Source organism: Hydractinia symbiolongicarpus, chromosome 11 (genome assembly GCF_029227915.1).
Source record: "Hydractinia symbiolongicarpus strain clone_291-10 chromosome 11, HSymV2.1, whole genome shotgun sequence".
Taxonomy (NCBI): Eukaryota; Metazoa; Cnidaria; class Hydrozoa; order Anthoathecata; family Hydractiniidae; genus Hydractinia; species Hydractinia symbiolongicarpus.
This window is the reverse complement of record NC_079885.1, coordinates 5,904,160-5,920,894: the sequence shown is the minus strand read 5'-3', so window position 1 is coordinate 5,920,894 and position 16,735 is coordinate 5,904,160. Positions and strand designations below refer to the sequence as shown.

At 32.7% G+C, this 16,735-nt stretch overlaps 2 protein-coding genes across 2 annotated transcripts; both read right to left on the bottom strand.

The window, feature by feature from the left end:
• Window positions 1-3,963: 3,963 nt before the first annotated feature.
• On the bottom strand, window positions 3,964-5,643 carry LOC130614500 (F-box/LRR-repeat protein 2-like). The gene has a single exon (XM_057435927.1). It carries the CDS (start codon window positions 5,584-5,586, stop codon window positions 4,177-4,179), a length of 1,410 nt encoding a protein of 469 aa, XP_057291910.1. The 5' UTR covers window positions 5,587-5,643; the 3' UTR covers window positions 3,964-4,176.
• A 727-nt stretch (window positions 5,644-6,370) lies between these two features.
• On the bottom strand, window positions 6,371-16,221 carry LOC130614054 (methyltransferase-like protein 17, mitochondrial). The gene is made up of 17 exons (XM_057435452.1): window positions 16,125-16,221; window positions 15,836-16,043; window positions 15,040-15,174; window positions 14,533-14,674; window positions 13,397-13,478; window positions 13,249-13,322; window positions 12,948-13,042; window positions 12,705-12,778; window positions 11,380-11,487; window positions 11,165-11,233; window positions 11,056-11,089; window positions 10,398-10,462; window positions 9,687-9,779; window positions 8,694-8,775; window positions 8,464-8,544; window positions 8,057-8,096; window positions 6,371-7,912 (listed from the first exon to the last, which is right to left on the bottom strand). Exons 1-17 carry the CDS (start codon window positions 16,152-16,154, stop codon window positions 7,801-7,803), a joined length of 1,524 nt encoding a protein of 507 aa, XP_057291435.1. The 5' UTR covers window positions 16,155-16,221; the 3' UTR covers window positions 6,371-7,800.
• Window positions 16,222-16,735: the final 514 nt, after the last annotated feature.

Genomic DNA, 16,735 nt, shown 5'->3' with positions numbered 1-16,735 from the left:
TTGGAGCATTTTTTGAGAAAAAATCGACCCTGGGATTACACGTTCCTCCGTCACAGATGTAAACTTCGCACCCAAGCTCCCCAACTACTGGGAACTCATCTAAATGATGTTTCAGGACAAAATTAGTATTTGTTTTCAACAAAATTTGGCACAGTTAACAAAAAAAGTATGCTGAACATAATGGTGACATAATAATTTTGATTTTTTGTCACCTTAAATGTCATTTTAGGACAAAATTGGTCCAAAAATTAAAACTACTTCATTTTCAACAAAAATTGGCAAAGTTAACAAAAAAAGTATGGTGAACATAATGGTGACATCGAAATTTTGATTTTTGTCACCTAAATGCCATTTTAGGCCAAAATTGATCCAAAAATTAAAACCATTTTATTTTCGGCTAAATCTTGCACAGTTAACAAATAAAGTATGCTGAAAATGATGATGGTACAAAAGTTTGATTTTTGTCACCTAAATGTCATTTTAGGCCAAAATTTAACCAAAAATTAAAACTGTTTTATTTTCGACAAAAATTGGCACAGTTAATAAAAAAAGTATGCTGAAAATGATGGTCACAGCAAAATTTTGATTTTTTGTCAACTAAATGCCGTTTAAGACCATAAACGTTTCAATCGCAAGACTTACCATGAATGTTAGGCTGTATTTTTTGTTAGCAATTTATTTTAAAATGTGAGTTTATTATGACACGTTTCGTTTTGTTTGCGTTTGTTGTAAGATATAATTTCACTTGTGTGCTTTATCTTCAGAGGTTCATGCACCAAACCTTCTCAAATGTTTAGCACAATAACACAACGAATTAGCAGGTTTTCATCAAATATTTTGGTAGCGAGCGGAAATTCTTAGAGCCCCCAGGGCTTCTTGTTTAATTTCAAAAGCGAAATATGAAGAACAACTAAAACCTCAATGTCGATTTTTTCACTTTTTCACAAAAGAAGGATGGAAGGAGGGAAACTGATATGACACGAAGCCCAACGCTAGTTAACATGCGCATCTTTTTTCTGATAAATGAAAGAAGGAGGCGGATTGGTGCAAATAACACACCACCAAATATTCTACTTCAAAATAAAGTGAATCACCATAAACTTTTTTCTAAATTTTACGCCTATTATTGGAACGATTGATGGAACGCGTGTGTAAAAATGTTTCTTACTTTTTCTTACCTAGTATGAGTTTCTTAATTTTGTTAAAGGCTAGTCAGTTTCTTATAAAATCAGTTTCTTACAAAGTAGTTTCTTATAAAAATTGTTTTGTGTGCGCGACACCTGCTGTGAAACATGGTTTGAATCATGGGTACAAACACAATGATCATTTGATGACGAGGTTATAAAACCACTTGCAGGTTGCAGGTTGCTATCGATCACGGTCACTTGGTTGCAATTGCAGTTTTCTCATCATAAACAAACTTTTGTTAATAACAAAACTGGAACTAAATTCATTTAAGGTCAATATTTGACTGAGTCTGATTCTGCTTTGTTGCATGTTATCATTATTTATAAATTTCAAACCAAGTATTCAAAGGGGACACTCTTTAGAACCCAGGTTTTGTCTCTCTTTTAGGGTCGGAGTAGAAACTCATTCTTGGGTAAAAATTAGGCTTTTTCTGTTAGTCTACGGCGGCCCTAAAAACGAAGCTTTGTATCAACTCATCTTAACGCTGCCCACAAAAACTTTTACAAATAGTCTAATTCCGGGATAAGTGGAAAAATTGATAAGTAGCTATGTATTTTATTTTTCTACACTTTATTCGGCAGACATTGTTTTGGCATTTGTTAGTATTTTGAGTCAGGTTTTCTTTTAAGTTTTGTGATATTGGAAGCATTTGACTATCCACATGGTTTTGCAAAGTCTTTCACCTGCTATTTCTTTTATATAAAATTTTTTAAATATTTATAAATGGCTAATATATATATAAAATCGTTTCTTGCAGTTACAGTTAACAAAGGGGATGTAAACATCAACTGACAAAATAGATATGCTTTTTGAAGAGATAAAACGATGCTGAGGTGATGCTATTCAACTCGGGACTATCTCGTAGGATATTTAGGTTTTCCCTAAAACCTTTAAATTTTTTCTTAATGGTATGTGATTATAATGCTTAAGATGATTTTTTATTGCCGAATGGTGTGATGATTTCGCTTACCTGTTACAGGAGTCACACCAATGTGCTCGCTTACCCAAATCTTTAAGTGTCTCGACGTTTTTCCAATAAAGATGGCGTTACAGCCACCGCACTTAAAATTATCACTAATACCAGATAATAGATGGTTTACCTTTTGGTTTACCTTTTCTCAAAATATTTTGCAAGTTATAAACTACTTATAATTTCTTGTTACATAAGTTCTCTTTGGAGGACATCTAAATTCAGTTCGATCTCCCGGTGTGGTAAGAACAATTACCGTAAATGACGGAACGAGCGCCCCTTGCCGAATAACCGCCCCTGCCGGAATAAGCGCTGATTAGCCTCTCCTTTAAAAAAGTTTTTGATAAAAAAACGCCTATTTGTTTTCAAAGTATTTATAGTAATTAGCTACTTTACACCTTCGACATTCTGAAAACATTGATTGGTTACCATTTTTAGAAATTTTAAATTGTGAATAATTTCTTGCGCAATTGTGCTAAATGTGTTTAAACGAAAAACGCATTTTCCCAGTTCCCATATCGAATATGTATCCCACTTCGAAAGTGCTAGTGAGGTATAATGAAAACTTGTTTCTAAGGGTATTTTGTTACTTTGTTAAGGTAAAGTTACACTTTCGTGCGATATTGCTCAAATCTTATTGTGTATCATAGTTAAAAATATTTTGAAAATATTCTCGCAATATTAAAATATTATTCAGGATAAAGAAAAAATTATTTTCCATTCATTTGATTTATGAATTATATTGGATACTCAAAATGAGTACTTACACGGTACACGAATAGATTACAAGAGCAAGATTTATTTTTTGCTCCAATATTTTTGTTTTTCATTCAAAGAAATCATGGTTGTTTATGCAGAGAATTGATCGCGGCTTCTTTCTGAAGTTTTCGACGAAACTAAGTTCGCCAATAAGTGAGCATGTCATGAGACGAAAAACTATAAAAAGATTTTTTTTGCGAGTGACTCATTTGCACAAAAGAAAACGGGTACGAGCTTATTCAAGTTTGCCGCAGCTTGTACATCGCTCGAGGCAGTCATGAGATATGATGACAAATTTCTACGAGCGTTTATATAGGTAACTTACGTGAATTGTTTCAAATTTTTTATACTTGGTTGAGGAATAGGTCTCTATTTTTTTCAAGTTTACCTTTTTTTTAACAGTATACACCTACACACATTACGTCATAAATATATAAGGTACAAAACAAAACTTTGTGTATGGTTGGAACATAAACATTTTTATGACATCAGTCCTTTCGTTTTTGCTTCCGAAAATATTTCATGTCAACATAACGCGGCGCTTAATGCAGACAAATTTGCTCCAAGCTTTTAAAACATAACAAAGCCGAGTAATTAAACTTGCTACCGCAATGACTGGGAACAGTAAACACAAAGGTTATCAATACCACAAAGGTCATCAACAACCAGCAAAAATATAAAAAATAATTACAAGATCTCATTTTGATTCATTTTCCCACGCATTAGCACATCTTATCCCAACCTTGTTTCCAGGACATTTTGCTTTTTGATATCTGAAAAGGCACACGGTCTGGGAAATCAAAAATGGGAACAAGGTTGATTTTATTGAACTCTCAAGATTGTAAACAAACATTGTTCTCAAAAGAGCTTTCTATTTCTGGAAAATATGAATCATACATACGTAACAACTCTAAGGTGCGCACCAAATGTCGTTTTGTTCAAAATCGTGTTTACTTTCGTTTACGAATGAATGAAAAGAAAAAAAAAGAGCACATGGCAGACGCTATAGGTGTGTTTATTAGATTGGTGAAAGAAAAGACAATGAATGTAACAATAAAACTTATGTTTCTTTAAAACTATTTACACAAATATACAGATATATATACATCATATATTTATATACAACCAGTAAAAGAAAGATAAATAAGAAAAACTAATTCACACAGAACAAAACCTAATTTATTCATTATTTTTCTGAAAAGAACATAAGGGAATTAGCAAATTGAAAAACTATTATTTTGAATAAACATATAATTATTTTACATCAGCATTATTTTCTCTGATTTTATTGCACAAAATGGAAGATAACATTTTAAGTCATTTAAACCATATGCTGATACACCTTTGCATTCGTACATAACCAACATCAACAACTCACGAAAATACTTCACTAATGACAAGAGTTCAGCATCGCATTTGATACACTGGGTGAATGATAAATCAATTGTTTTTAGGGAGCTTAACATTTCCAACGATTCCCTTAATCCGTTGTATGTAATTTTTGTACATCCTTCAATCGACAAGTGAACAAGTTGCGACAGCCTGGTGGACAGCACATACAAACCAAAATCGGTTATGTCCCAGGTATACATTTTTAAGGAAACTAAATTTTTAACACACTGTGATTGCGAGAGGCCTATTGCACTGATATTTGTTAGATTCCCTTCCCATCCACTTCCAAGGGTCAAACTTTCAAGATTCTGACAATGTTTTATTAAGTTCAGTATACCTATATCTGAGAGTTTACGGCAGTTTTGGAGATCCAGATGTTCAATGTCAGTGCAAGATGAAGCAATTGCATGCAAAGATGCATCTGTTACTTCTGTATCTTTTAGCTCTAAACGACGCAATTTTTTTAATGGCAAACATAAATTTACAACACCAACATCAGAAATTTTCGACTCTTGATCTGATGAACCAAACTCTATGCACTCTAACATTTTACAACTAAGACCAAGAATTGCCATAGCCCAATCACTTACGAGCACAACAGGATAATGTAATATAAGCGTGGCCAAACATGGGCAGTTTACAGCAATATAAACTAACATTTCATTTGTGAGTACTTCTTTGCTTTGTTTGATAACTCCTGTTTCAATGAGATCTATATTTGGTTCAACATGGAGATCCACTAGGTGTTTACAATGTCCAGTTAACACCTGTATTGTATATTCTGTAACAGCTGAAGTACTTGCTTTTAACTCTGTTAGTTTTAAGTTTTCTGCAATTAGATACGATAAGCCTGTTTCTGTTACTCGAGTATCCAACAAGTTTATAGATTTCAATGTTTTGCAACTGTTAGCTAATGATTTAACACCACGATCAGATATATTAAGGCAACCCTCAAGATTTAAAGTATGAAGCCTTGTAGAATTAAGGGATAAAGTTAAAAGAACTTTGTTGCTTACTTTAGAGCAATTTAATAATGTTAACGATTCGATGTTTTGCCCATAATTTAACAGATGTGTGACAACTTTATCCTTAACCAGGTTCGATAGCTCTATTTCTTCTGAGGATATGTCTCGCCAAAGATATTTGTCGAGAGCAACACGTCGCCATCTGCTACATACTGAGGATGCAGTTACCAAATCTCTTTTCGGGAGGTACGAAAAAATTTCAAGCCAAATGGAATCAGCGATGTCACTTACCATGTTGCCTGATGAATTCATTTTAGCAAACTAAATCTAATTGCTTTGTGCTGGCGTATTTATTTCGTTATGTCAAGCTTTTTTAAACCGCTGTAATCAAAACAAAAGCACATGGGAGTACAATTTTACAGAACGTAACCATAAAAAACACCGCCTGCTTGCGATTATGTTCTGTATAATACTACTTTTAGCGGGCAATCGGTTTCGTTCTCGACTTTGATTTTTTCCGCCAAAGCAAAAACATGAATGACTCATTCATTTTACTAAAAATGCAGAAGAGTTTGTGTGTGATTTTAAAAAAATGTTCAGATATATTGCATCAAATATTTAACCTTCTTATTATTTGTTTGTTTGCCACGAATTTGTTTTCGTTAATTTTCGTTCTTTTGTTGATGTGTTTTTGTAAAATATTATTTTACGAAAGATCACACTTCGAATAGGTGATGTTTTTGACAAGATCATTATTGACACTTCAGATTATTTGCGCCATTTTATAGTCATGCAGTTTAACGACGGTGCTGAATGTGTCGGGCTAATTTTGGTGTCATTTTACAAATGATTATCGATCGATCTGCCTCCCTAACGATCGTGGCTACGGAGGCGGGGTCTGGTATACATTTTGCTTTTCACTAATTGAAATATACGTGACCTAGTAAAAATAAAACTTGTTTCAACCTTTTCGGCTGAAATGCAAAGAAATATTTTTTAAAAAACTAAACAGAAAAAAAATGTGCTCCCGCACCGGGAATCGAACCCGGGCCGCCTGGGTGAAAACCAGAAATCCTAACCACTAGACCATGCGGGATTAAAAGACTAGGACTATATTTAATTCTTATAATTTGTTTACGTTATAAATCTTCAAAATTACAAAAAAGTTTAGCTAGCCACCTGTCAAAAGGTTCGTATATTTGTGCGTTACAAAGACCCCGATTTCGCCGGCCCTATCTTCTGGTTTCCATTATATAATTACATTCGAAGATTTCTTTTTATATTTAATTATTATGATGCATAAATCATAATAAATAAATATCACACTTTAATTATGACACATAAATTATGATATCATATAATGAGCCAGCTCGCCTAGGCGGGTTGACTCACCTCATATAATCTCAAATATTTTTAGTGGAGATCTGCCATTATGTTATGCTGTTGATTTTATCATGCTGAGCATGTGACGAGCCAACACCGAGCCAACTCGCCTCATATAATCAGGCTCTAAGAATCACCGAGGTACAATTTCAAAATTTTAATCCTGAGGATTGATCGCCACACAACATTAATATTTACACCACACGTTTCAAAAAACAATTCTTTCTCAGATTTTAGGATACTCCTATTCATAAATTTGATTGCGTAATAGTTGTTCGGCGTGAAATCGAGGCTAAGGCTGAATAAACAAATAAGAAGGCGGACGAGAACCTAAAGAAAAAGGCAAACGGATGTGTAGGTCGTGAATGCGCTGCTTATGACTGCTCAACTTGCGAGTATATTATGGTAAATGGAGAAAGACAGCGAAATCATATTAGTAATATTAGTTAGTTGAACAACTAATAATTAGCAATTTGAGCTATTTTAGTTGTCATATCTTCGTTTTTTTATGGGGATTGTCATCAACACAAGCAATATTATGGAGATATCATAAAATTTTACGGCAAAATAGATATTTTTTATTACAGCGTGAACCTGATATTTTATTCAACTTTGTTGTGCCCGGCTTAAAAAAATGAGTTTTTTTAGCAGCCTTGGTCTCAATTCCATGCGTTGTCTCGTTTTCGTATTGAATTTTTAAATAGGAGTATTCGACTTACTTTTTTTCATAAAAGATTTAGAACGGCGTTCTTAATTTTTTTGAAAATATCAGTTTTATAGTTCTGATAAACTAGGTTTTTATAGATGACTCGCCATTGCGTACATTGTTTGATTGTCGCGCATCTGCACGCATTCTTGTAGATAAAAAACAGTACCATAGTGTAAAATGGCTGTTATTAAAATTCATACAGTTTTTGTGGAAGCACAGAATCCAAAAATGCACTGAATTTTTTAACTGTTTTATGGATTATAAGCCAAATATTTTCCTAAATAGATTTGGTTATTTATAATAACTGAACAATAGCGAACATCTGAAACCTATTCTGTAAATTATATTCGTTATAAAGGCATTCTCAAGTGTCATTAGATTTCACACGCCATCGAAACGAAACACAACATCATCGCTATCTTCCTACATCACAGTTACTCTTCTCCAGGTGGAATCGCTTTACGGATGTTCATTGGACGTTTTGCTTCGCTTAACGGCATTATGTCGCCCCATTTGAGACAGTGACGTGCCGCTTTGTAAATATACCTGAAGAAGAAAATTGAAATGAATTCCAGATTGATTCATAAATAGAATAAAAACGCTTTAAAAGCGGTATCATTGGAATCTTAACTCTTCACTGTAAATATGTTTTAATGAAAAGAGGTTTTAGAACGCGATATATATACTTACGGATCTTTCCCTTTGGTGATAATGTGTTTTTCTATGTTACCTGAAAAACAAATAAAGATCTTTAAAAATTTTAGTTTCAACAACATAGTAGCTACTTCATTAAGTGAAGAAAAACGATCTATTGATCTATTGTTTAAACAATAGAGCCATTGCTTAAACAATAGCTCTATTGTTTAAAACAATAGATCTATTGTTTAAAACAATAGATCTATTGTTTAAAACAATAGATCTGTTGTTTAAACAATAGATCTGTTGTTTAAACAATAGAGCTATTGTTTAAAACATTTCCCGACTAGTATTACTAAAAAATCGAAGAACTACTGATACGACAAGAAAGAAAAAAATACAAGACGCCAGAAACTAAAAACTTTAGACGAAAGCGCAAGAAACATGCAAAGTTTTTTTACCGTTACTGCAACATAATTCGCAAATAACGTGTCGGTGACGATTCTTGATTGGTTGCAAGACTCGTGTCCAACCTCCTCGATCTAAAGGGATTCAGTTATGTTAGCAGAGTTTGATCAAGCAATTACAAGATTTCAAAAGCAGTTTCAAAGTTGTTCTCTAGTAGTTCCGAAAAGTTTTTTGTGACCATCCGGCACGCACACAAATCAACAAAACATTGCAGCATATTTACCTGTGTTTTCTCCTTTACGCAAGATTAAAAATGAAAACCGTTCTTGAAAGTAACCATATTTCTTAAAACTCTTCAAGTTTCTCTGAAATGAAATAAAACACAAATTAAACGGAGGAGTGTCTTTTTATAAGCTTAAATATTTTTTTTACCTTGTTGTAAAGTTAGGAATGAAAAATACACAATACTGCTTTTTTATTCATTATGTTAATTTGATCAAAAAACAGGCTATTTTTAAATTTGGGAGTAATTTGGGATTAATTTAGGTCAAAAGCTAAATTAGCTGCGAAGACTTATTGTTGCTGCCATGTTGGGTTGCTCTTTTTGTTTGAAAACAGGTCGTATCATCATAAACATAAATACAGGACCGTATGAAACACCCTTAAGATTTTAACTTCCTAGATTAGGCAAATTCTTTGCACAAGACTTCCCCATGCTATCTACAATCCTGGACATACTAGTTTTGCAAAAGGCCGTCTTTTGGCGAATTCTCGAAATGGCAAAACAATATCCCTTGACAATGGGGTAGATACCAAGTAACGAAAAAAAGGCGTTAGTTGTATTCCCCTCAATGTTCACGTTATGGAACAATCCGCTGCACATCCCGGAAAGGTACGAAAATCGGGAAATTCAAGGGTGAGATGGGGTTGCTGACGTCAGCAAAATAATAACCATTAAAGATTTTAATATGACCAAATAAACTAAAATTCCAAGTCATAAATCCGCTGTGAGTATTGAAAAGTTCTGAATGCGTGTTACTTATATAGGCACGACATTCTCAATATCTTGTGGTTGCAAACTTTAAAATACCGTGTTTTTATATTTCCTGTTGTTTGTCTCTTTTTATATACACGTTTCAGTTGACTGTTTCGTACTAGCTGTTTTGTTTATTTTTTATTTTTGAAAAATTTAAAAGTTGCTTATAAAAAAAACGATGAGGCATTTGGCGTGCGTACACAACATCAAACACACTCCTTAACTCATTGATTTACATACCTGAGAAAATGAAAGTTGAACTTTCTGTACGAAGTTGCATGGATGGTCTCTCGTCTCAACATATGTGCGTGCACAAACCATTTCGTGTGGGCACTACATGAAGTAATGAATGTTAAAATGTTAAAGCAGGTTTTATAATCTATACCTTCGTCTTCGTCTTTCAACCCTGTGCGTCATTTTTGTGATTGTGTTGAAATAACTAACAATAGGCGACGTATTGAGATGTAAAAAGAAAAATTTCTCTGGCACTAAGGTTCTCACTAGTCCTGCAAAAAAATCTCATAGAAGAAAGAAAGTCGTTTTCCTTTCCTTAAAATTACTGGAACATCTTCGGCGCACGCAATATTAGACAAAGGGTATCCATAAAGTACGTAGGCACTTAGGAGGGAAGGGGTAGCAGACTACAAGTATATGGGTGCGTACTAGAGGGGGGGGGACTTAAGTGTGCACGTACGCGCTTTGAGCATTTCTAATTCCATTTTTTACATTTTAATGTTTTCAAATCGTCTCCATGAAGTTATGGTGAAAGAAATAAATAAATTATTTCAAAGAATAAGATGATTTTTGCAGGTGTTCAAGGAAATAGGGGAAAGAGCAAAGCATAAGTCCATTGTAGTTTCATAACTGCAGTGGTATGCGAAGTAAAGATTTTCCGAAACCTTTATCCTAAAAATAGTGCATATTTTAAATTTTACTGAGTTGAATACTCACAGGTGCAAATATATGTCCACTCTCATCCTGATCTTCATAGATATCATCAAATAAATTCTCAAAATCTAAAAAAAAAGTAAAATGTTACCTAAATATATTTTAAAAATCAACCACAACCAACATCTCTAAAAACTTATAATTTTTGCCAAAATATTGGGACCGCCAAAATTTACGGTCGACGAAATAATTCATATACTGATGATTTCGGTTCTCTACTAATCCAATGGTTAACCCTCTTTAAAAGGTGCAAAAAGCTATGCTTATGACTCATGATTTAGTACTTACTTACTATCGATTTCGGGGAAAATAAATATCGCTAATTCCAGTTACTAGTAATTCTTGTTACTTGTTCCGCAAAAACAAGACAAAAAAAATTCCATGCTATGAAACCTTTTCCAAAGATTTTCTTTTTATTTGATTGGTTTTACCGAAATTTTCTCCACCAAAAATTTTGCCAAAATCTTGTCCGCTGTAAATTAGGGTTTAATAGTTTATTTTGACTGAAGACTTCATTCAAAATTCATTTAAAGTAAATGCACAATCCAACATCCTGTTGAACTAGCAACAACGATTTCTGCATACAGACTACAGTAAAGAAATATTTTCTTGCGAAAACATAATTCAAGTGCAGCTACTGAATTTGGACATACACACTTACTCTCTAGATATTCATCGTCATTTTCATTCGGTTCCTAAGAAAAATATAGTTTAATAAAGTTTTAAATTACTAGTGATGTTTTGAAATAAGCAGTATAATTTGCACCCACCTGTGTAATAAATTGTCTGGCTTGTAAAGTTGTATCAAATCCTTCGTTATTACCAGGCTCAACTATCACCTAAAAGACAAAAATAAGGAAATTCCAATATATAATTTCCAGGACTTCCTAAAATACCTTTTTAATCTCAGAACCTGTGACCATTATAAAAATTGTGATAAAACGACTTGCCAAATCATAACTTTATAAATTTATGAGAGTCTTACTAAAAAATCGTTTGTCTTCTGCCATAAACTCTTTATAGCTTGTATTCTTTGGGATCGGAATGGCATTTCGGTTAATGTGTGAGACGCTATCACAATGTCGTATTTAACCTGTTAACATTAGGTAACTCTATTAATACAAATCAAAATCTATGACGTTGTACTTACAGCAAAATAAAACCATTATACAAATGACTGGAATGCTTCTCGTAATAAAAAATGGTGACAAGAAAGTTACTATATTTTACGTAGAATCACCCTACTTGTTTTAACATATAGAAAGGTGAAAAACTGATGTTAAAACTTATAAATTTTTAAGTTCAGACTGTGCTTGTCAGGTGGAGCTTGGTTTTAAAAGATAGTATTAAATAAAATCGGGAACTGCAATGAACCCATTTAAAAAGTATGTATGTACTAAATTTGTCAATTTTAAGGTACACACTTCACTTGGCGTGCACCCCCCCTCTCAAAAACATATACATATCTTACGTTATCACCTCCCTTCCAAAATTTTTTTAAATTATCAGTTATAACACATTGCTTATTATGATTACTATACTTGCAATAAGACTTTTTTTGGATGATTAACTATGTAGTAACAAGAACAGACATGAAGAAATATGTAATAAATTCGCTTACTTTTGTTTTTATATTGTTAGAAATTTTTGATTATTGTAAACGTTGCTGTGTTTTAAAGACCTATTGCTGGATAGCTATATTTCATTCGTTGTATTTCATTAGCTTACATTCATAGTTTTAAAATAGCATTTGTGTAAAATAAATTTTAATTCGTATTTCAGAAATGCTCACCAAGAAATGCTCACCAAGAAATGCTCACCAAGAAATGCTCACCTAGAAAGGCTCACCAAGAAATGCTCACCAAGAAATGCTCACCTAGAAAGGCTCACCAAGAAATGCTCACCAAGAAATGCTGCTAATTCAATTTATTGGTTTACTTTCAACATGCTTTTGAAAAACATATTGTACTGTGGCATATTTTTCGATTTGTCAGAATTTTTTTAAATGTGTTCTCCTACGTAGAAAATATTTACCGTGGTTCATTTTTAAGCCAATAGTGGGTTCAAGAACAGAACCTTTCTTCGAAAACATACTCAAATTATTTTTTAAGGCAGATTTCCCCAACACCTTGTATGCGTCAGTGCATAATATGTACTTTTTCAATGCTCCCTTGTAAGAACAAAAACTTTTTATAAACAACATTGTTCCCTACCACTGCATTGGAGGAAGCAACATTTAAATAAGACGTTATGTTTAAATGGAGTGACTTATTACCTATTGTTTCACAATTAACGTAAAACCTGGTTTACCTGGTTTGAGAGTGGTAGAAACCTTTTGAAATACACATTTGGAATCTTCAGAGGTGTGTTAATGTCAGAACTACCTAAAAAAAGCAATATATACTATTTTAGATTTATTTTTAAGACAGAAATGAAGTTTGGTGTTGACATCTAAATTAGTACTAAAGTACTACTTAAAATGAATTGACGTTAACTATTGGAAATCACATTTGACATACATTTCCAATACTTTAAGGAGTTTTACAGTCCTACCCCGAAGAAGAAATTCCGCAGTGTTATTCATATCTTCAGACACATCAACGCATTGATATTCATTGATACTATTTCCCCATAGTTCATTTGCAGCCCTAGAGAAAAGAATATGCAACTTACAGTGGCGATATTATTATGGCAATGCTCTAAGGCTATATATGACTGTCTATGACTATTATTTATCACCAAGCAAAAGCAGAACTACAAATGATAAAAAAAACCTCAGCAATGCAGAAAGTAGTTGTAAAAGACTGACCCAAGCTTAAAAAGAGTAAGCTATTTGAGTAGAAAATACACCCACCACACTGACATTCCTGAACCAGATCCAAAATCAAGAATAGTTCTTGGTTCGTAGCCTGGTAAACGTTTTTTTATCTAAAAAAAGTGTTAATAAATCAGTAAACTGACATTAAGCTGGGTTTGCATATAATATTTGATTGTGTACTGACCTCTGACAAAGCACGAAGGGTGCCGCCATAAACAGATGGAAGCTGAGAAGCAACATAAGCATTCGTTTCTCGTGAGCCATACCTGAAACAGAAGCATTTCTCCATCACAAGAACAGAAATCATGATAAGCTAATGGAATTTAGTTATCATACTAGTTGTTAAAGCCATAGAGATATCCACTCATGCAGAGGACAATGGAAAACATTAATGGTTTTTCTACAAATGTTTTCATTTACTGTCTAATGTGTACAGAAGTTATAACATATACTAAGGAAATGTAGAGGATCATTTGCTTTTGACAAATGATTAAAGAGATATTAGGAGGTTTTTTGATGTCTATTCTGAAACAAGTGGGTTAGGTCCAGAAAATTGGTCCTGTTTTGGTCGCAGATGGTCCCCAGTTAACCATGCAGAAGTTGACGTCAGTTATTCCCATCTATTTCCAAGTCATTTTGCACTAAACTTAAGAGTGCATGCAATAAATTTGATAATTTAAAAAATGTTACTGTTAGACACAGTCAATTACTATAGAAATATAATAAAGAGTTACCAAAAAGATCCAGTTGGAAATTATACTGTCTTGTTATGGTTGTGGTAAAGATAGTCAAAATTGTTACTAAATTTGTAGAACTTGAATAAAAAGTAAAGAAAGGGAAATTGTGTTTGAAATTTTTCCAATACTTCAAAAGGAAACTTTTTAAAAACAAATAAAAAACCTCAAAAATGTAACTACCGTCAACAAAGTTAAGTTGAGAAGAAAATTGCGTAAACAAAAAGTTTAGAATAAAAACATTGACAAAGAACTTTAACAACAAACATGCTCTGCTAAATTGTGCACTTGTTACCTGTCTTTCGCAACGGTAGCAAGTTGATATTACATTTTGAAGTTTATAACTCTAACATTCGATTCAACACAATTAATTCCAGTTCAGGGATTAGTATACTTTGTAAAGCAAGTACATTGTTTCTCAACAATAAAGTGCTTGAATGTTAATGTTATTTTCTTTTAAAAATAAAGATACCCTCATCTGTATTTTGAGTTAAATTCATTATTTTTTTTTTTACTCCCTTAAATTTATGCATAAAAATTTTGCGTAAAATTTCATTATGATTAAGAATTATAGATCACAGCGTACCTCACCATAGAATATTCAGCAAGTTGTGGTCGCTTCATTCGCTCCCCTTGAGTGGGACTCTCAGCCTTGATTTCTTCTTCATCCACAAGTTCTTCATCAACAAGTCCAGCTTTTACAGCCTCATTGAGTGAAAATGCTTTAACTAAAAGGTATTTATACAACAATGATAACTTTACTAACCAAACACCATGAAAACTTAATTTCCTAATGGGGTTTGAAAAATGGAGTTATAGTTATAGAACCTATTGTTGACAGCCTCATTTTAGGTTTGACTCTCACATAAAGGGTTCAAACTGTTAAATTTTATTTATATATTACATTAGTGTAACATAGAAAATATTAAAGCTTGTGATTATTTGTAAAGTGTTTTTATTATTAAAAAAAAGCAAATCTCCAAGTGAAGTTAAAGTTGAGGTTACCTTTTTAAGCTTTTTGGTCAAATAAAATAAATTTTAAAACACCAGATTAGAAACTACAAAACAAGTCATGGATCATCTTTCAACTCACCATCAGATCTTTCGACTTTCTTGCCTTTCATTTGAGACTTGTACTTTGTCCATGTGGTATGTGATGGTCTTCCACGATTTCTTAAATGACGAAACAGCCTTAATCCATCATTGGTAATTTGTTTTCTGGGTTTTCCTAAAATATAATAAATGTACTAAAGATAGACAATTCAACCTTTATAAATATTTAAATGTTTCTTCAATTTAAACAAAAAAATCGAATGTTGATTGTACAAAAAATAAGGCTACTTTACTGAAGAAAAAATAAAAGATTGTAGCAAAAAGATCATTTGAATTGCTTTAAAATTTTTTTCATTTCCAGACAGATTGGAGGCTTGTTGCAATTCACAGTTTTGGCAATTAAGGATCGAGTCTTGGTCATTATACCAGGCAGTTTGTTACCAATACATGCAATAAGAATGATTACACGAATGAGAGATTAAATCTGCAATTTATTTAATGTAATGTATGTTTTAACAAGATATGAAAATATAGACTACTTCACGTTTTGTTATATTTAAAATGCACTTAGAACGTTACTTGTATACAGAAAGTTGATAGAACTTTAATTGTGAATAAAGAAATTTGCTGTCTCAATACTTTAACTTTTGAAAATTCCTGTGCAATATGGTTAAAAACATTTTCGCAGACATGGAGTGTTTGTAAGCAAAAATAAGAATACAATATATATTTATTATTATTCTAAAGTTTCCAGATTTGCCTTTTGAAGGTTCCGAATGTTAGCATAATCATACAACACAACTGTCTAAATAAATTGTTTACACAAAATCTCCCACCTTTGTAAAAAAGCTCCAAAGAATCTTTTAAGTGTGCAGGAAGATTTACCATCCCAATGTGAAATGAACCTTCTAAAGTTTTGTCCCGCTTATCAAAACTATCGCTTTTGCCGCTTTTATAACCATACTTATTTCCAGAGACATCCGACACTACTGAACTAGAGCATCGCTTCAGTACACAAAATGATGACAAAAATGACTCAGCAACCTGAAATGAGACGAAATAACACCCAACATACAAACAACTTATTTAAAAAAGGTAAGTCAGAAAACAAAGAGTGAAACTTACATTATATCTTATCCTCCAAGTCAGCATCATCTACATTTTCCATAAGTCAAAATTATTTCATTTGTATCTATAATTATTAAAACAGAACATAGGTACCTTCCACCTACTTACATCCTTGGATTTTCAACTTAATATTCTTATGCATTTCTCAGTTTAGACTTGATGTTTATTTAATTTCTATGCATGTAGACTGTATTGTATCTATCTATTTTAATCAAAATGTATACATTGTCTTCACCTACCGGATTCCTGGTCTGTAGAAACCAGGAATCCTTGGATCCAGGAATTCCTTCTTCTGCCTTTTTCAGCAAAATTGGGAGTATCACACTAACACACAGAAATAAAAAGAAGCCAACCCTATGGCAATGCATAAACATTAAAAGCTCTTAGTGAAACACAAAGTAACATATTTTTACACTCCAACTACGTCTTTTGCGTCAACTACATTATTAAAACAGTTTATAACCACTCGTGGTTATATTAAATCATCACAGAAAATGCTAAAATTCATTTAAATGCAGTTTTTCTGTTTCGTTAAACTTTAATACTTTCAAATTTAAGTGTTTAAAAAAAATAATCCTTCCGGTTTGGTTCAGAGAATACATGTTCAC